Source organism: Aphelocoma coerulescens, chromosome 4 (assembly GCF_041296385.1).
Source record: "Aphelocoma coerulescens isolate FSJ_1873_10779 chromosome 4, UR_Acoe_1.0, whole genome shotgun sequence".
In the NCBI taxonomy this organism is placed as follows: domain Eukaryota; kingdom Metazoa; phylum Chordata; class Aves; order Passeriformes; family Corvidae; genus Aphelocoma; species Aphelocoma coerulescens.
The window spans coordinates 55,824,722-55,846,312 of NC_091017.1; the positions used below are offsets into that span (position 1 = coordinate 55,824,722).

Below are 21,591 nucleotides of genomic sequence, written 5' to 3' on the forward strand. Positions count from 1 at the left end.
TAATCTTCAAGATCAAAGACGGAAACAAGAAAAAAAAGGGAGAAGTGTGGGGAAAAATAGAGAAAACATCAAGCTGTATATTCCTTCTATTTTCTTTTTTCCTTTTTCTATCATTCTTTAACTTTTGAGATGCATATTCAAGCTGCTTATGGCTTCCTTAACCATAATCAGGCAGCACACTGGTCTGTTGTCATCTTTTAAGTATACAGCCACACTTCATCTCCCTTAACCATTTTCTTGTTCCCCAACTTAACTGTTGATGCCAAAAGGTTTTTTCCCCTTCTTTCCTAATCAGCCACAATTGGCATATTCCTTATTACATAAATATCTCTTCAGAGTTTGAATATAAGCTCAAAGGCCTGTTGCTCAGAATGCAAGTAAGTCAACATATCTTCTTTTTATCTTGAAGTATGTGCATGTACAAAAAGACAAAGGCAGAAGGTAGCACTACTGCACTTATATTTTATGCCATGTTCAGTTTCACTTCTGCCTTTACAACAACAACCAAGAATACCATAAAGAATTATGAGAATCTATTCCCTAAAAATCAAGCATGAAGGGAAAAAAGCACAGGCAAAGAAAGAAAGGCTTCCTACCCAAATAAGTTTTTTTTTTTTTCATAAAAACATGTATATAACTACATCATACCTGCATCAATGCCAACAGGTCCAAATATCTCTTTCAGCTGGAGTGCCAGTTCAGGAGGCAGTGTTAGTTCTAGGCAATCTATACTGAAGGCTGCATGTGATGCTGGTATAGGGCTTTGTCTCTTGGCTTTAGTTGCAGCCCAACTTGGAGTTTCAACTTCTTCTTTATCACGTATCTCCCTGGAACTCTCCTGAGTTTCTTTATCAGTCTCCAGTTCTTTATTGCTCCTAGGACCAACCAGAGGCGCACAAACCATTTCCAGTAACAAACCAGTCCCTTTGGAATTTTCTGCATTGCTTTCTGAAGGGTTATTGTCACTTTTATTATTTAATTCAAATTTTAAATTGGTAGAAGTTGTGTTAGGATCAAGAGGCAAACCTGCATCAAGTTGTGAAAGTGATGGCTTATTTTCAGTTTCTTCAAGAGGACTCTCACTCTCTCCCTTTTGCTTTCCTGAAATGGACAGCTCAATGACACCTGCTGCTGAGTTGCTCGTGTCAGTTCTAGGGGCTGAATCCACAGAATTTTTCAGTTCCGCTGAATTATCCAATGAGGTAGCAGTGAATGAGTCAGATGCACCAGCACTTGTCACAGTTGTCTTGGTAGCCCTACTTTCTGCAGTGCTGAGTGATGAGTTCTTGCCTTCTGAAGCCTCAAAGCTATCACCAGCCCCAAGTATTTGTGGGGTTTGCTTGCAGTCTTTGAGATTCTCATCATCATTTGTACCTGCCTTGAAATCAAGGTCTGCAACCACTGGCTCAGTTTCACTTACCTGAAAGCATTCAGTGTCAACAGCTTTACGTAACTTTTCATCAGAGTCTAACAGCAGACCTGTGGCCCAGTCTATGTCTTTGTTACATCTTTCATACAGATCTTTCAGAGCTTCAAATGAAACAGACTCAAAGAGCTTACAGAGCGTATCTAGTTCTTCAGACTCATCAATATTGATAAGCTCACTTTCCTCCACGAATGTACTTTTATCATACGTAACTCGATAGGGTATTTTTTCCTGGGAATCTGAGGCATTATCTATGTCTTTGGGTTTGAAACCATCTAGCCTGCCATGCAACACTTTTGCTGTCTCAGGAAAAAGCATTTTCTTTTCTAATCTCCACAGGAGAGCAAAATCCTGCGATTCAGTCTGTGAATGGCTACTTTTTTGCCTACATAAGTTTGTGTCCTGTTTCTCTTCTGCCACATCAAGTTTAGACAAGTGGTCCTCTTCTCTGGGATGTGGCAAGCTGCTGTTTGTAAAAGTGAGGGCTAATTTGTGATGTTTCCTTGTTCTCTTACTTTCCTGGGTTTTTTCCTCACTTACTGTTTCGCTAGCTACTATTTCCTCTTGGTGCATAGGCAAACTCCTTGTATCTTGTTGCTCTTCAGTGTTCACAGGTGACCCATGAATCACATGAACAATTTCAAGAGCATTCATATTAATGTCACCTTCAGTATTTCTATCTTCATGAGACTGATTTAAATGTGTCTTTCTCATTCTCCTTGACCTTTGTTGTCTCTGTTCTAATGAGGATGAGACAGGCCAATGTCCTAACATTTGCAATTCTGGTGTAACTTTATCTGAACTAACAGAGTAACAGCTATAGGGAGGATTTTCTTCCTCATGTCCTTTCTCAACAGTACATGCGTCAGGGAGGCTCATTTGCTCTTTACCTATCTCAGAATGCTGCTGACTGGGAGTTTCACCTCCCTTATCACTCTTCAGAGGAGATTTTTCTAGTCTTCTAGATCTTTTGACTCTCTGTCCCATTGTTTGTTCCACAGGCCAGTCACCCAGAAAGTTTAGTAGTTCTGGTTTTCCTGATGTGTCAAAAGCCAAACTGTTTGGTTCCACTGCGTTAGTAGTTTGTGTTGATTCTGGTTCCATATATATTTTGCCCGACTGTTCAACTGCAGTTTGAACTTTGAGAATGTTGTTATCACTGTGTTCCTCAGCTCCACCTGTGTGTAAGTTCACAGTCTCTTCAACTGGGATCACATCAACCTCATCCATTTCTGTTTCAGTATTTTTTTCTATTTTTAATCCCTTTTCTTCTTTCTTCTCCAAGGGCAGCTCTTTTTTGATGCAATCTGATAAATTAACTTCCAAGTCATCTTGAACAGTGCTGTTCTCAGAATTATGTTCCACTGAGTTATTTTCCATTTCTTTTTCCTCTTTCTGAAAATGCTCAGGATCACAACTACTTTCTAATGTTACAGAAGTACTGGGAGAAGTTTTATCAACTTCAGCTAACTCAAAAGGCTCCACCTCAGAAGCAAAACATTCTTCTTCCTTTACATCAGAATGTCCCTCTCTCTTTCTGAAAGACAAATTGGAATGAAAAATAAACCCATTTCAAACCTTCTTAAAGCATTTGTCCACATTTTTAACTCCAGTTAGAACTAGAGAGTTTAATCTAGTTACTTCTAGTTACTTCTAGTGAGAGAAAAACAAATTTATGACTTAGCTGTAACTCCAACACTCCTCAATACAAAAAGGAGAGAAGTAAAGATGAACTTTCTTTGGTAAGTATCCCCTTCTCACTAGAGCACAGGGCTAAGAACACTTTCTCTGGAGTCAATCTCCCCCCTCATCCCATTTCCAGGGTTTTGTATGAAAGCAGTCTGCTGCCAGACATTTCCTCATGCAGATCAGCAAGTCTGGTAAATATACTTTTATCTAATGACTGTTGCTCTCTCCTGTTGGCTTGATGCTAAAGACACTCTAGACATTAACTAGGAGAAAACGTGCCTTTTCTTGTCAAACCGTTTCTCACAATCAACTACATTCCGTTAATTATCATTTCAAATACATCACACATGCAAAACCCAAATGAAATAATAACTGAAATAAAATCTGACTTCCCATGTGCCCTAGTTTTGGCCAGAACCCGGAGGTTATTCTATACTACCTCATGTCTTTGCTGAAGCAGGAATGGGAAAAGGGGGAGCGAACGAGCAGCGTGTGGTTTGGGAGAGTCTCAGTGGGAGCACTGAACTGGGGAGTACTAATCCTGAGCCACAACACTGCATTACAATACACAGCACGATCTAGACTGGCAACTACAAAACAGCTGTGGATACAACCAATGGAAACCTAGACAAGTTTAAATTGAAGACTGAAGAGCAAGTAGGTAACCTGTTACTACTGCACAAAGAATCCACATTCTACCACAAAGATATAATCTAGTATCAACATAGAAATTTGGAAACAGTAATTTGCTTTTATTTGGGACTACATTCTTTTAAAAAGCAACTTATAGATTTTAGTGCTTTGTATCCGTAGCACACATCCAACAACACATTTCTAAAATAACAGAAAGTAAGTCAAGATTGGCTTCTTGAAAAGTAACACAGCCATAATGGGAGGCTTTCAAAAGCATTGGAAAGTTGACTAGATCCCTTGACTGCTCATTTCTGAAAATCCTGAAATTCTTAAAAATTAAGAAAACTATGTAGGGATTTTTCTGTTACTTAACTATCTTTTTTAATGCATTCACTGTCTGACACTATTACCCAGGTTTTGTTTCTAAGAATCTAAAAGGCTAAATATTTAGCCTTTTATTTGATGCTACAAAGCTAGTGAAAGAATCTAACCTTTGGCTTTCCTCCTGACAAGGATCTTCACTCCAACCAGCAGCTTCTGATTTGTCTGGAACTGAAGAATCCAATATTGTTCTAACAGTAAGGCAGCGTTCATACCGTTCCAACATTCTTATGATCTTTTCCTTGGATACACCATGAATGTTTCTCCTATGAATTGAAAACAAAAAAAAAAAAGAAAAAAAGAAAAAAAAAAAGAAGAGACATCTCAGTTTTGTGTATTACAATGACAGAACAGAATAATTTAATAATAATTTAACACATTTATAGCAAGACTAACCAAAGAATTCAGGGAGCCAGAAGAAAAGCTCCGAAACAGCAATTCTTTCTGAATCAGTGCACTAAGGAGTTCCAAACAGGATACATCAGAAAAATTGCTGCTCCACTTCTCCACCCCATCTGGTCTCCCTGTACTGCAGTTGGATGTTTTGCATAATACTAAAATCTAAGTGTTCTTAATGTATCTTCTTCAAGTAAGTTTCAGAAAACACACTGTATCAGATCCTGACAGCGACGCAGGATATTTAACTGGGTACAGAAGGCTTCTGAATTCAGTCTTCTTTCTTTGGTTTTGCTAAACTAAGAACTCGTTGAGCCTTGAAGAAAACCTATTTACCTATTATTCCTGACACCCTTTGGCCAGAAATTTTCACTAACTCTGTTAAGCACCAACTAGCACTGTGTTCTGCTGCAGTTCCACGTAGAACAAGTGAATCCTGCCAAGCATAGTGAAAGAGAAATTGAAAATACAGAAGAAAAGGTTTGACTTTTATTTTAAGAAAGAAAATAATCTACCTTACCTCACTTAAAAAGCAGCCAACCTTAAACTAAACATGCAAATTCAGATGACAACAGATACTATAAAAATCACAAAATAACTTCTGTTGAAAGGGACAACTGGAAGTCACATACTTCAGTCTCCTACTCAGAGGAAGTACAGCCAGATTGGGTTGCCCAGAGCTTTTTCATGTCTGATTCTGAATATCCAAAATGACTGAAAGTCTACAAGCTCCCTGGGCAAACTCTTGCAGTACCTAACCACCTTCAAAGTAAATGCTGGGTTTTTTTCTTTTATATAATCAAAAGTTCCAACTTGATGATGTTTGTCTTGTCCTATCCCTGCACAATTCTTTTTAATCTTCTCTATAACCTTTCAAAAAGTAGCTGAAAACAACAGTATCATTCTTCTTCAATTATCTCTTCTTAAGCCTGAATAAACTACTCTTGCTCAGTTCTGTATCACATGCAAATTTGATACGAGTGCACTCTGTCCCAGCATCCAAGTCATAAAAAGGATATTAAATAGCTGCAGTCCCTCCCCAGAGGGACATAAACCTTCACTTTGGACAGCGATCACAACATTTGAACCTGGCATCTGGCCAATTTTCTCATTCTGTTTTCCTGTGTTTTGTTATTCACTTATGTAGAGTTATGTTTTGCCTATTTCAGCCCTAAGTAATAAAAGGTCCTGCTAAAGAAGAGCTAAGCAACAATGATGATGCACAGAGGTTTGTCTCTCTCAGGCCATGAAGTGCTGATTGCCCTAAATTCAGAGACAGGAGAAACACTTCAACTAAAGCAACAGACCAGGATGCAAAACCAGCCCCAGCCTGACATAATTTTTGCAACCTCAGGAACCCAAAGGAGCAGTCACTACACTTTAAATGCGAAGAACTCTAATGAAAACATCACAATGTCTATTGCTAACAGTACCTTTTGCATGTAACTGAAGTGACAAAAGATCTTGTAATACATACAAAAGTCCACAAAATATCATCAAAAAAACCAAACTAAGAAGCTACTCATTGTCACAAAAATTTTGACAGATACCTTGCTACTTCACTAGCTGTTGTAATAAGTGATACCTTTTTTAAAATCACAGCTTATACTGTCTAATATATTATTTTCCTTTACATTCTTACCTTTCAAGTTCTTTTGGTTTGAACTTCCACCATGTGTCTGGTTCTCGGAACATTACTTTGTATTTGAACTGCTGAGCCTGAGTAAAAGAGACACGAAACAGAACAAGCCACATCACCCATTTCTTATTTCTATGACAAAGCACACAATATGCATAGCTTGCTTCTTCAAAGCTGCTTTTTTGTATTTTTTGATACCTATTAAGCATTTGGAATAACACTTTTGCTCAGTGTTGCAATTTAGTTTATATAAACTGAGATTTTTTAAAACATGTATATGTATCTCTTACTGTAAAATTAAATATGTGTGCCATGATGTGTCTTCTCTGTAGGGTATCTGCTCAAAAGCTGTCAGTTATATGTACTACACTCTCTGCTGTGTTTCTTTAACAGGTAAGGAGAAGTCCCAGATCTACATTATAATACTTTTTCCAATATATTATTTCAGTTAATCAGAACTAATTTCATGAAATAATGCTGCTCTAACTACCAACCAATATGGTCAATGATCAATAGCAAAATATGCTGTAGACTCTGAAAGTGCTGATGTCCATTTAGAAACTATTAAGTGAAAAGGTGTGATCACTTCAACAAAAAGCACTAAGTACATGTGCAGAACTTCAAGCAAGCTAGCAATACTTGGTAACTCTAGCCTCCAACTGGTATGGGCCTCTACGTCATATTTAGGATGAAGCTGAGTTTTTGAGTTTCATGGAGCATCACATATCACTCATTCATTAGTGCTGATTACATTTTTAAAATAGTTTCTAATATAACTGATCATATAGAAGAGGAACAAAATTCCATTTGCTCAACAGTATTAACTTTTGGCTCCAAGGACAAAGCACTTGGCTTTGGCTTTTGGTAACTAGGCCAGGTTAATGCTCAGATACCCACACAACATGACACTGGGTAACATGATTCCATGCAACGCCTTTTTTTTTTTCACTCCAGACTTCCTTCTGGAATAGCAGCTAGACTGAGACAGACACTCCCATTTTAAAACATATGTTGTTGCCATGCCAAGCCAATAATCTCTTCACATTGGTCAAATTGTAATACTAACCAGAGTAACATAAGGCTTCATCTCCCATGCTTGTATGTTTGTGTTGTCTATTATTATAGGAGAGATTCTCATTTCAAATGCTTCTTTGGCTGAAAAATATACATGTACAAAACAGTGTGATACAATTAATTTCATTACAATAGGATGAACATAATATTAATACTCATTCTCTGAATTTGTTATATTTTTACATAGATAATCCATAATGATTAACCACTGTGTGAAGAACTCTTGCCATAGCTTGATCTGTTTCAAGGCCCTCTATTTCAGAAATCCCCCCCTCACATGTAAAGCTACTGAGGTATGGCATTAGCTTTTGAATTGATGTATGTATGATAATCAAGGAATGAAAATGCAGATGTAAAATGCACCAAGATGACTAATCAATCAGTAAATTAAACTAAAAAAACTACATGATCACCTTAAAGTGGACTTCTTTGTTGCATACAAAATTCTTGGCTTTATAACAGTCTTAAGATTAGTCCACTCTGTAAACTGTATAAAATATGAAAAACCGAAAGAATTATTGTAATTTAAATACACAGTAATGAAATGTATAGAATCACTAGCTTTGAGACACAGCACCATGTTTCTGTAGCCATGTTACAATGTGTCTGAACAATCCCAGTTCTTGTTGAATCCCACATTTATTAATTCATTTCTCCACTGGTAGAAATTTGACAGCAGAAAAGGGATCATGGTTCAAATTTAGCAAGTAAAAGCTTAAAAAGAATTGTTCTATGGTGAGTTTAGCACAAGTCACTGTCAAAAAAACCCCACCCGATTATGAGAAGGGGAAAAAAATCATTTATTCTATTTTGCATTTTGTTTAAATTTGACAACAATTTAGTGTACAAGAGAAAAAAAAAGATAATGAAGAGCAGGAAGTTATCTGTGTATTATCTATTTACTGCATATGCATATTATGGATCATCTCAGAAGAAGTATTTCTGGGAGATGGTGTAGGTAACCACTCCAGAAATGGGTCACTACCCAAAATACATACCATGAGAAAACCTGAGGACAAAACATACTCTTGACAAAGACACTGGTATTTCTAATTGCAAAACACACAATGAACAGATGACTTCTGAGTTAATGCTCATATTCTTTTTCCATACATATTAAAAACTACTTCTGTGATGGCATAAATACGTATCACGTAACACAGGCATTACAAGACAGGTAGATTTTTAAACAGCACACAAGCACTGAACTGTACATTATTTGTATCTCACCTCGTTTCCTGTTCCAGTCATGTGCTTCCCCTAAGCAATCAGGATCATAATGGTATTGTCCATGTTTGTAAAAGTAATCATCAGTACTAAGAATGATTCCACCTGGATTATCCTCAAGCAAATTCCTGTGAAAGACCAAGAAATAAACAGCTTTTTCCCCTTCTCCTCCCAGGCTCCAATATCTACTGCCATACATACTTTTTTTTAGTCTCTTGCACAAAACCAAAATTATTTAGAATGGAAGCAGCAAATTTAGGTAAGAGAAAATAAAAATCAACCTCCAAGCAAATATGATCTATAATAATTTCCCTCCTTTTTTTCCAAAGGCTGAAGATTATCTAGAGGAGAGACCTGATATAGTTTCCCTACAAGTCTCTCATTTCAAAACAACAAGGGAGGTATTTTTCCATCTACATGTAGTGACATACTTTCTCACTGACAAATACCCTGTTTTAATCGCATCAAATGTTTCAGGTGTCAGTCAAAGGAGTCAAAGTTCAGTCTAGACTTTTAGAGAGTAAGGAAAGAAATCAAGAATTCCCCCCAAGAAGCTTCACATATACAAAAGAAGTCACACAGTGAAAGGGGAATTTCTGCCTGTAAAGAGCTGGCATATTTCCATTAATGTTATTCAGAGGAAACAGTAGAAATGAACTCTGACTGAATACAGCAGACCTAACACTACAGCAATGATGCTCTGCTGACAAACTCCTTTGTTCAGTGATAGAAGTTAAAGCTCATCACTCCTATTTCAATTTCCACTAGAGGTCAAGGACCTGCAAGCAACTCAGCTCTTAGCAATTATTATTACTCATTACACTGCATGTACTGTGTACCTGGCAATTTGGGTTTACACTAACTATTTACAAGTGTCAGAAAATTGTCTCTGCCTGTGCTAAATCCTGTACATAATTAATTTTTTTCGAAGCTCACAATATAAATGTTCTACCTTGCCAAATATGATTTTCCTGATCCTGGAACACCTCTGAGAAGAACAAGTACTTGACCTATAAGATGCATCTTTTTTCTCATCATGTGACAAACACGTGGTTGCTGTGCTTGCGAGAGGTTCAATTTTGAGTTTCTATCTTGATTTCCCCATACCTTCAGAGAAGGGTTGCCATCCCAGGCATTTGCAACCACTGGGGAGGAAAGAAAAAGTCCTTTTTCCGAAGTTCTACAGTCAGAAATAGGTCTCCACTGCCCTGGACTGGCAGCCACAGGAATTACAAAGCTGTGACTTCCACTGGATGGATAAAACACAGGAGCCATGAGATTCCAGTGTTGCTGAGATTGACCTGATGGTGTAGAAAAATTTAAGTTATAACCCTGCTGAGTTTGCTGAGTATCTGCAGGTTTTTGTGTTTTGAAACGGGATGTTTCAGGAGAGATATATGCCTCTGGAAGAGGAGCAGTCTGGTAGCTGCTAAAGGCAGTCACTGCATCTTCGTGTTGTTCCATGCACCTTGGATTAGAATCTCCAGTAACAGCTACTCCAAGTTCCATAGATCTTTGGGAGGACCCACCAAAAGCAGCAGTCACACTACTTTGATCTAAAACAATATCTTGTGTCTGATCAGAATTTTCACATGATATTTCTCCATTTGATTGTTTATATACTTCTGAAGCTACATCATGTTCAGCATGTATTTCCAACAAATCAGGATCTTCCAGTATCTGTACAAAAGTGTCTGATGCAGATGGTGAGCTTGTCTGGGTGCTCAGCTGCCTCACTGGCAGCTGGGAACAGCAGGAGTTTTCTAAAACCTCATTATTTGCCTCTGCTTGCTGTGGAAAAAGTAGGACACTGCAAATCGAATCAGATTTTTCCCACTCAGGAAATTCGGTAAAACCATCATGTTCCACAGGGTGCTCATGTACTATTTGGTCATTTGCAGAATTAGGCAATTCATTGCTCAAACTGTAACTCTGAAAGGCAGTTTCTATTAAGGAATTCAGTTCTTCAGTCAGCTGCACACCAGGTGACAGAATAGTTTCTATTGCTGCTCCAGAATTACTATGTGCTGCAGTACTTTCCCCCATTCTTTCATTAGCAACAGATCTTTGCTGATTTACAAGAGGTAATGATGATGCTGCTAAATCAAAACCCAAGGTTTTTGAAGATGCTACTCCTTTGGCATGGGTGGACAGCTCTAGAAGATGATCCATAGCGTTTTCTACTGTTGGGTAAGATAAACAGAATACAGCATGGTCAACTAATGATGTGCATGCAATTTTTTTACTTGAAAAGCATTTATTACAACTAAAGAAACAACCAAAAGACAGTTCAGCAATTCATCTTTAAACATAGCTTCTGAAACTGCCTTGATCCATTTCTCATTAGAAGTAAAGGCAGAACTCAATACAGACATACTGAAAAATAACAACCTAGTAAACTTAAAAATTACTAAGGAAATACTGTCTAAAAATTACTAATTTTAACTGGAAAAGCTATCAGAACTGCATGTTTAAATGGATACTTATTTCTAATCTATCTCATATAGGTGAAATAGTGTAAAATGAACAAAAAACTCTACAAAGGATGAGAGATAGAAGTATGCAAAGTATGTTCACTAGGGCCCACTTAAAAATGTCCTATCTAATAGAGCCTGAAAAATCCAGTATCTGCATTAATTCTTCGTAAAGCCACTAAATGGAGCATAGGGTGCCAGGGATCAACTTGAAAAAAATTAAAAGCTGGCAGAAACATCATCTGAGCCCTAAAGCTAAGCTTGTTTTCCTCAAAGACAGTGTAGCAAAAAGTTCATTTAAGTATGACTCTGTCTGCACTCATTAAACTAAACCTTTGTCATCCTTCCAGCTTCTCTACTGTATGAAAACAACTTATTAGCACTCAAACATGCTAACTTTCCTATTTTTAAACTACTGTTAACAGTACAAGACTATGAACTCTACCTCTTTACTGAATTCTCCAATAAGCTTTAGATAAAACTGTTATTATGATAAAGGTGAATCTTAGAGTTTGAAGCATGAATCAGTAATTCCATCAAATTTAATTTCAAAATGAGCAACAATCGTAACAGCACTTCCACATTTGTTATAAAGTTATAAACTCTGTACAATTTAGGCAATAAAAAGAGTCCTTTTAACGGTTACCTAGCTTTCATACATATAAAAAAATGCCAAAATCTACCTTCTTCACAAATATTCTTACAATAATCTCAATTAATCACATCTGATCATATGAATACAGATTGGTTAAAATGCTCCATATATGACTTATTCCCCGACAAGTAACTCCTCAGACACTGCTATCCATGCGGTACTTTTATCATAAGCAAGTGAACTTGCATATAGAAGAATTTTAAAACCACAAAAGAATGGGAGGGACTGGGCATAAATATGAAAATAGTCTGCCGGGAAAGGTGGGTATGTAGGTCAGCAGAATGCAGAGAAAGAAACACAGTTCAAGCAAGGCTGCAGAGAACTCAATACAGCAAACAGAATCTATCCTGCAGAAACTAATCCTCAGTGGACGTGACAAGATGACAATGCAAAATAAAAGTGAAACAAAAGCTCAGTTCAAGTATTTAAGGAAAAGCAAATGCTGCCAGGGCCATATAAGGCATACCATCAAAAAATTGTGATCTAGAACATAAAATATCCTCCTGCAGAAACAGCTTAGATATCTTGCAGATATGGCACAGAAATTAATTGGAAAAACCAGATTCTCCTCACAACTCCACCACTGCCTGCTCTGTGTCACAGAACAATCCACTCTAAACAGTACCTCCATGTATGGAGCACACTTCTCCATTTACCAGCCTCACAGAAACACTGTTAAACTTGGAGAATCTTACATGGTTGTAAAATTTCAAAATGTTATTACTCACCTACTCATTAAACTCACAAATATGCTTGCAACACCCACACCAACTTTCCTGGAGTTATACTAGTTAAGAACTATCTGCACATGAAACAAAACTTAGTGTCAGCTGAACATTATTTACCTTTAAAATCACATTCAGACAGAACCATGTAAACCACACTAGGATCTAGGTCAGAAAACATCTCTGACATGTTATTGAAGAGCTCTTCCTTATTGACATAATGCACTGCTTGTGCCACTAAGTGGCTTGGGTCCCCTTGGGATACAGCAACAGCAGCAGTTCCGTCAGAATTGCCATTCTTCTGAGAAGGACTCCCACCAGTTTTCCTTTTCCGTGGCATTTTGTTTTCTAATACCCAGCGTGCTTTTGTTCTGGTTTGTTCACATGGGGCTGACAGCACCAAGCTTAAAAATCACAAAAAAAGCCCTCCTGACTGGGGCAGACCAAACAGAAATAGCAGACCTGGAATAAAAAAGAAACAACAAAATTTTAATAAAATACACAACCACGTTTTTATGTCTTCTATTTAGATAGCTAAAAGATTAAAAAAAAAAAACAGAAGCACACAGGAAAGCATTTTCTAGATGTCTGCCTTTTTTCTTTTCAAATGGCTGACAGCTAGAGCAGCCTTATTTTCCAGTTAACTAGACACTGAATCTGCATCTGGAATAGAGAACAAATAAAATGTAGCTTAAAAGAGAAATCCAGAAAAGTAAAGTTTGCAGTGCCAGGCAGCCAGTTCACAAATAATTCTCTGCTACTGATGACCAGTTAACATTATGGACCATTTACATTCTGTTAGCATTCAGAAAGGACACCTCTTACAAAAGTACTGGAAGACATTAACAGTTGCCAAATCTTCCAAGTCTTTCATGACCTCCACCCATCCACGATATTTTAAGAATAAACAGGAGTTCTTCAGTGTTCAAACACTGGCAGAGAGGTGGTGGAGTCTGCAACACCACATATTCTCAAAACCTGGCCAAACAGCCCTGCTTGAACCAGGCTGTTTCGGAGCTTGGGTAACCTACTTCAGACACTCCTGCGTGACTTGATTGCTGGGTTGAACCAAGTGACATCCAGAAGTGCCTCAGCCTGTGTGGAGTTTTTTTTAATTGTTAAAAACATTTTACAGCTGTATAAACCATAAAGCAAGTGTCCAGAAATGTCCACACTTCTGCCATGAAGCCTTTGAATACATTGAGTTGAAACATTATGCCACTTACAATAACTGCATTAATCTTTAAGAGAATTAATACTGCATTAATCTTGTAGAGAAAAGGAAAGCAATTATTAATTGAAATACAGGCATGGAGTAGGGCATGGTCCCCCTTTTTTCTTTATATCAATATCAAAGCTGTGTTGAGTTCTAGTGATGATCATAATAAACCAAATTATATTTCTTACAAATAATTATTCAGAAGACTAGAAAACCTTAGTAAGGCTCAGAAATCTGGAGTTAATTACAGCAAAGAGTCACTATTTACCAATAACAGTTACGGAGCAGGCCATAAAAAACCTGGTTTTACATAAAATGGGTATTTTGCCAGTGATGATCAATTCAACGTGTGCAGATAGATCAATGGCAGCACTTCCATTTTCACTTACTCCTTCCCTCCCTGGATCACTGGCACACAAACGACAATACCAGACTGGTGCCAGATTCAAACAGCACTTCTCCATTATCCTCCATCAATCTCTTCCAGCAACCAAGAGATGGAACATTCAGCAGAATGTGGACTGGTATGTTCTCAAGTCATAGAAACTTATGAAAGCAAATCAGACAACTCTAGGATCCCAGGAGTTTCTATCATGTGTATATGGACTTTAAACAGACAAATGAGATGGATGTCTGAAACAAAGAAGAGGTCAAGGAAGTCTGAAATGCATGACTATGAAAACAATACACAGGAAAAGGAAGAAGCAGACTTCCAAAAATAAAGGAGAAAACATAGAAGAAAATGCAGACTGACAAGTGCAGCTGGTTTTTTCTTCACACTTACTTTGGTTCACCTCTCTGATTAGCCATCCTTACATCATTCTTTACTGTCATGAAGTATTATCCAACAATCAAAATAAAGTTACAGCAAGTCTTGTTTTTCAAACTTCTGTATCTAATTGATTCATCCTCTAGCAAGTAGAAAAGGTTGTCCTAACTTAAACAACGTTGACAGTGCTAAAAACTGTGATTCTTCCTCAGTAAAAGAGGTTCAGTGACAAAGGAAAAATCCTGCAAGGGAGAAAGTTGGTCATGGACCTTGACATTACCGTGCAGCAATAGACTTTAGGCAGAACACTTCAAGTGTTGTCAGTGTTTGAATCCAGTTCTCTTATAATGATCAATCCTGTAAGGACATGCTGAAATATGTGGTCTGACTGCAAGTCCTATTACACATAACACCTCAAGTATAGGAAGAGAAGCAAACAGGTAGTATTCAAGAGGAGGCAGAACACACATAACACTGGAAGAAAAATACTAAATGACTTTCATATTCATAATAATAAAAAAAGTATTCACAAAAGTCTTTAAATCAAAGAGACTGCATTAGGAAACCATCAGCAGTAAATATAAGTTTTCGAAGTCATTACAAGGCGTTATTTTTTAAGCAAACAGACCAGAGAAGTATTCTAACCAATACTCAATATTTACTAAAGACATTAAGCAGCGTAAGACTTCTGGTTTAACTGTGACCAAGTTCAAATGGCAAATTTGAATCAGTATTACTTCTCTTCATTTTTTTAAGGACAGAGGAAGTCTCCAACCTTGACACAATGCAGGAGTCAAACAATATGAACAAAGCTGCCCGATCCGTATACGTTTTTAAATTTCTCTGAATGCTTTAAGGTAGTTAACTCCATACATATAAAAGACGTTGATTTGGTTTTGGTTGGTTGGTGGTAGTGACAGCTTTTTAGTTTAGTTTGCTTTTGGGGTTTTTGAACAATTTCTTAATTTCAAACTATATAAAATATTTATCACATAATGTCCACGAGAATCTTCTCGCTTTAAAAAAAACAACAAACCAACACATGTACATTTATACTTACGTGCTGGGACTGGAAAAAAATCTCTATTTGTAATATATATAAAATAGCAATGGCATACAACTTACATTTTTAGCTTCACTGAGTTGCCCCACAGTATGTCCTTTCTCATCTTTCCAAAAGCACCACTGATGGCATATTTAATAAAGATCTGCTGTTAAAAACTATAATGCACTCTTCTGTCAGGAAACCATACTTTCTAACATACAAATTGGATGTCAGCAGAAGTGGATGTGTCCTCCTGACAAAGGAATAACCAGAATACAAATCAAAATTTGTATTTTGCTTACTTTAAGCAAAGTTTTAACACTGAGTAATACATTTAATTGGTTTGACTAGATTAGGCACAGCTAACATCTTAAATAAGTACCCAACATATCAAACTAAGCGCAACTGTAAATTTTCCTAAGGATAAGAACATCTACTCGATTTCAGTTTTAGATTATTTCCTATCTAAAAAAGCTGACTTCATCAGGTAAAGAAATAACACAGCAGCAGAATTAGTTAGAAATAAACATAAATTTCCTCACTTGTCATTCCACTTGGTTCTTCACCACAGTTCTTAACCATCTTGAAAAGGTCTACATATCCATGCTAGTCAAGACTAGATTCATTCCATCATGTGGGAAATTAGGCAAATAAAACCTGGTACATCAAAATAAGATTATGTTACTTACACCACTTATTTGTAATGCTCTACTGATGCTAAAGAACTGCACTTCCGTTCATCAAAGCATCTGCCAACTCCTAATCCATTGTGTACATACCAAAGATGTTAGTTCTACTCAGTCTGACTTAATTCCAGTGTACATATTAACCTACAGCTCACTCCCCACAAGTCTTGGGCTTCCAAACAAACGTAAATCCCAAACAAACAGCAATAAAACCACCAAACAAAATAAAACAACAACGAAAACCTCCAAACACACAAAAAAACACCAAAACCAAAACCAAAAGGAACATGTACACCTAAATTATGTAGAGAATTTGGAACAACTATTCTGTCACATTCCTAACATGACAAGTTGATGGTTCAAATAATCTTCACAAGAAATGGAGATACCCATCTCACATTTTACGTCAAACCTCATTCCACTCCTCCAAAGCATTAAAAACTGTCAAAACATACAAACCACACTTCACTTAAGCAAGAACTTGATAGTGAGAATCCAAATTTACAAAATAAAGGACATGCTGCAGACATAGAAAACTATTCACCTGAAAAAAAGTGACTTCAGAAAAACCATACCAGAAGAACCTGAAAAGCCATTCAATGATTTTGGAGAACAACCTTTTAAAGGTTATTTTCACATTTGTTCATTTGCACTTTGAGGTTTCCTGAATGGAGGAAAACAAGTATTTAAATACAAGCACAAGAGGAAAAGCAGCCAATGAAATCAAACTGAGACCAATTCATTTGACTTTCTAGCTGCATTTATAAAACAAGAAGCTTTTCTTTTTTGGACAATGTTTGAGTCCCGCTTCTGAAAACTAGAAGGTAAAAAAGGAAATGTCTTCTAGCACATTTTTCTTAGTGTAGGAGTAGCAAAGGAGATGGTTTGGGAGCCTTTCGAATTCTTCCATTTCTGCCAGCAGTCAACAATGAACAGGGCACTTTGTTATTCAAAGTGAAAATCTATAGCCAGCTAAAGACAGTGCTTCTGGAAATACTTCAAGGATCTTTTCTACTCTTTCCTTCTTCCACTCCATGTTATTCCTACTGGTTGCTCCAAGGTCTTGTGCTAGTTCAACAGCTTTAACACACGTCCTCCTTTTTCATATCAAATTCAGTTGAAGTGCAAAACACTGACAAATAGGTCTGATTCCTAATTAACTTGCATATGGTTGCTTTATTCAATCTGTTCTGCCAGGATTTTTTTCCACTTTTGTGATTTTTAAGTCTGGCCCAGGTCATACAGACACTTTTGAAGCTGCTGCAAAAAGTAAGTATTCCTTTGAGTACAAAACAAAAACTTCATCCAACTACACACACCGCTCAAGAGTACAAAACCAGCACAAATTCATCTGAAGTAGATGCTTATGAAGCAAACACAAGCTGCAGGAGAACAGAGCCCTGTTTGCTAGGAAGGACTCAAAAGCTGTTCTGCACATGCCATGTCAGGAGGAGAAGTCAACCTGCAGTGGCAGTCAGCTAGTGCTTGACAGGTGACAGAAGCTGTCAAACTCCACATCACGGAGTTTCCTTTCAAGCCACGAAGCTGATCTTGCTAGAGGCCCTCCACAGAGCACAAGCTCCCAGAAACGGACAGGCAAATCTGCTGGATGTACATGATTAAAGCAGTGATGCAGGAGGAGGAAAGGCACCAGTGAGTGCGTTCTCCACCACCAGGTCTGCTTGAAAGGAACTACTTTTGTAGCCCCCTCCTTTTGCTGTGTGCTGAAGGACAAAGCTTGGATTTTGGCAAAAAAACCCAAGAGGACTTAGTATTATGAAGAGTGCGATATGCGGCATGACAAACTAGAAAAAAAATAAACAACCAGTTTTTCTCCTTGTTTAGGTGGAAAGGTTGTTGCTTGGGTGTTTTCTGGTTTTTTGTTTTTGTTTGGGGGGGTTTTGGGTTTTTTTTGTTTTGCGTTTGTGGGCTTTTTCCAGAACAGTAAGAGTATCTGCAAAATGTCTTTCCACCTCTAGGGGAGTTTAGAGATATTTGATCCTTTAATAGCTTCCCTCCTACATCCTTCTCCCATGCAACTCACAGCTCTCTAAAGCATACTGAAGAAAGGGTTTCCCATGGCAAATTCAGCTTTGAGGAGAGACCTTCCAGGATGCAGAGCTCTTGGGCTACCTGGGCTGTCCTTCAGTGAAGATTCCACACAGCCCACCTGTGTTGCTGTGACCTATGCCCAACCTCCAGAGCAATGCCGCAGGCTGAAATGAAGACGAAACTTGTGGTAATGCTGAAGCTTCTGCAATTCCACACCTAACATTAGTACTACTGCTTAAGATTTTTTTCATACTCGGCATTGTAAATCACAGAGAGGTATTTGGAAAGAGGAAAGAGAAGTTCAGCAGTCCTGGAGCTGCAACTTGCCCACACCATGCTTCCAGAGACTACTCAAAACTCAGCCTTACTCAATTCTGACAGGCAGTATAACTGACAGCTAATTAATGCCCTACTGACACTTTTAGAGTAGCAGAGCCTCTGTGAGGAAAAACAAAGGCAGCAACTTCTTAAAATTAAAGGACTATTATTTTTAATGGAGTTCTTCTGCATGTGAATTTAGCTCTGTAAACATTCCTGAAATAATAATTTGACCATGTCAGCCACTTAGCACAGACTACAGATCAGTACACAGGTAGGAGTGAAAGACAAGAGACTGCGCAACACCTCAGACCGACAACCCCCCAAGTCCCTAATGCAACATTTTTATATTCCCTCTGTATCAGTGGCTTTCCCAGATGAAATGCACTGATGTTGAAGTTTTTTTTTTAAAAAAGTGCAAACAAGGCAACAAGAAATAGAGGGCAACTCCACAGCTAAAACGAAACAAAAACCAAGAGACAGTAAGAAAAAGCCTATTAAAAAATAAAATACAGGATTTTAAGATGTGCTCTGATGCTGTTAAATTTCCCTCACTAGCTCTTCACATAGTTTACAGGAACCCAAACTGCTAACACGTGCTGCAACCATGTGACACTGGTTGTGACACAGCAAGCCCTGTCCTAGTCAGGGTGACTGTGCCGGGAAGAATGAGGGTTAAAACTTTCAACATTACAAGCCTATACCATATTTAACTTTCTGCCTTTCTGTAATTTTCTCCGTTTATATTTCAATCGTTGGCTCTCAAATCACAACTAAAGACAAATTATCTAAAACTTTTGCTCCTTTCGGAGTTCTTCTGCTTAAGCTCTATATGAGTTATTCTCAACTTTTCACTGTAAGGTTCAACTGCAAGACTAAGATACAGACTAAACTTTGTCAAGGCACTGTATAAAACAGCATTTAAGTATCTGTTAACAGTCACACCATCCTTAGTCTTTCAGTACAGGAGTTAAGAAAAGTACTAGTAAGTATGCACTTTTCCCCCCACTTTTTAAGTCAGGCTCCTCCAAAGCCCCAGTGACCTTATGGTACTTGATCAACAAAACTGCAAATCCTTTCCAAAGAACGAAGAGATACTATGCTCCAGGAGGTCACAAACAACCTCACGATAAACACGTTTCAGCGGTTCTCGGCTGTTAAGAACGAACAAGCTCTTAGTGTACTTAGAATCTTTTGATTTCATTTTGAACGGGGTGAATTTATCTCGCGGGGCTCTATTCTTCACGAGATGAAGTTCAAGAGCACTCCACACTGTCTGCTGCAGGGCAGGCGGCCGAAGCATTTCCACCGACTCGCTAGCCCTGACCCTTCCTTCAGTGGCCACAGCTGCCGGCAGGGCAGAAGTTGGGATTTCTGCAGAAGGCCGGCCACCAATTCGGCGACGGGCGAGGAGGCGCCGCGGGCGGAGGGGGCAGGCCGCCAGCACCGCGGCGCTCATCACAGCGGCGGGGAAGGCCCCAAGAAGAGCAGGCCCGAGCGGCGGCCCCAGCCCGGCGGCGGAGGGGCCCGCCCGCGACCACACTGCCCCGGCCGCTTCTCGCCAGCGACAGCCCGAGCCCACGGCCCGGCCGCGGGCGGGCGGTCAAGACGCGCACCCCCGCCCCGCCGCCTCCCCTCCCACCCGCAGGCAACTCCTCTGCAGTGACGCCGGGGACGGGCCCCCCGGCCCCGCTGCCATACGGGACGCGCCGCGGGGGCCGCCCGCTTCCCGCCCCCGGGAGACCGCGGCGAACAGCTCCGCGCCCTATCGGCAGCGGGGGGAGGGCGAAGCTCCTCCCCAGCCCCGCCGCCAGACCCCGCCGGCCGTTACCTCGCTCGGCTGGGCTCGGCTCGCTCGCTGCTGCCGGCGGCGGGCGCGGGGTGGCGGGCGCGGGGCTGCGGCCGCGGGGCTGCGGCCGCGGGAAGGGGAGGCTCGGGTGGGGCGTGCGCCGCGGACACACAGCGCCGCTCACCGGCCGCCCAAGGGAGCGCAGCCCAGGAGGAGGTGCCGCACGGCCCCCGCCCCTTCCCCTGCCCGCCCGCGGCCCACGGTCCCGCCCCAGCCGGCTGAGGGCTGAGGGCAGCTCCGCCCCGGAAGCCGGCTGGGAACTAGCGTGGGAGGGAGGGCAGAGCGGCGGTGGGAGCTGCGCTGCTGGATATGGTACGGGGGTGAGGTCAGGAACAGCGGGGGATCCCCGAAAGCTAGCGGGGTGACGTGTCTCACCTGTGTAGTGAGAGGTTTCACACTTGTAACGGAAAGCATCAGTGTTTAGTTTCTGCTGCTGCTGCCCTGTTTTACTAAGCAATTTTTAGCGTTGAGGAGAGATAGGTCCCATAGTCTGGAATGATGCCGTGGGTCTGTAGGCTGATACCGAAAGGGAACTGGCATGTTAAACGGCGGACGAGACTGAGAGTTTTAAGGAAACTGAGGAGTGTCTGCTGGGATCTGGCATCAATGATTGCTGTGGAAGTTATCAACGGAGCAACTGATTAGGAGGAGAGGTCTTCATTATTTGCAACAAGCAATGGACACTTGATGTGGAGATGGACAGTGGAAGATTATGGGAAGAAAGAAAAGAGATCTGCTCTTGACGGACTGAGATGATCATAAGTAGCCCTGAATTAGAACTGCTGTGAAGTCACCATGAAAGGTGACTAAGTATCTGAACAAGAGTTTTGAATTTATTGACACGTATTGATACACAAGGTGCAAAAGAGTTTTAGGGGCAGAGCTCTTCAAATAAAATTATTAAAAAAAACAATAACAAAAAACCCAAACAACACTCAAGATGGTTCTACTGGGAGAACTTTTCTGTAGTTTTTATAGAAGTTCATTGATCTGAGAAATTTCACAGTCACCAAATGGGCTTTAGAATATAGTTGGAAAATTACATAAGAAGTTTATGCGTTACTGATGTCTGAGAATAGGACTTCATTACATTGCCATAGGCATCCTTGTCAGCTCTGTCTCCCTGCCTGTCCCAGCAAGATAATAGGCAGGGTCTCCACTACTTCATGCTTGTACATCCAGTTCTCAGGAGATGGACTTCTATGCCCCATTGTCTTGAGATACCTCCCTGCCATCTACGTGCAGCCACCTCCCATCAGGGCACAATGTCTCAGAAGGACATTTGCTGGGGGTGTCCTGCTGTGAACCTCCTAGGGAACAGAAATGGGACACTC

The 21,591-nt window shown here is 39.7% G+C and overlaps 1 protein-coding gene across 3 annotated transcripts in view; it reads right to left on the minus strand.

Moving 5' to 3' along the window:
- N4BP2 (NEDD4 binding protein 2) overlaps positions 1-20,325 on the minus strand; it is a 35,696-nt gene extending 15,371 nt beyond the window's left edge. For 2 of the 3 annotated variants that reach the window (XM_069014243.1, XM_069014241.1), the window contains exons 1-10: positions 20,240-20,325; positions 15,895-16,009; positions 15,433-15,605; positions 12,440-12,781; positions 9,418-10,648; positions 8,469-8,593; positions 7,231-7,319; positions 6,168-6,244; positions 4,240-4,395; positions 649-2,963 (exon numbers count right to left, since the gene is read on the minus strand). In XM_069014243.1, coding sequence (XP_068870344.1) covers positions 649-2,963; positions 4,240-4,395; positions 6,168-6,244; positions 7,231-7,319; positions 8,469-8,593; positions 9,418-10,648; positions 12,440-12,659 — 4,213 coding nt within the window. In that variant the 5' untranslated portion in view covers positions 12,660-12,781; positions 15,433-15,605; positions 15,895-16,009; positions 20,240-20,325. The remainder of the gene's footprint in view (positions 1-648; positions 2,964-4,239; positions 4,396-6,167; positions 6,245-7,230; positions 7,320-8,468; positions 8,594-9,417; positions 10,649-12,439; positions 12,782-15,432; positions 15,606-15,894; positions 16,010-20,239) is intronic. The other variant, XM_069014242.1, reaches the window with a different exon arrangement.
- Positions 20,326-21,591: the final 1,266 nt, after the last annotated feature.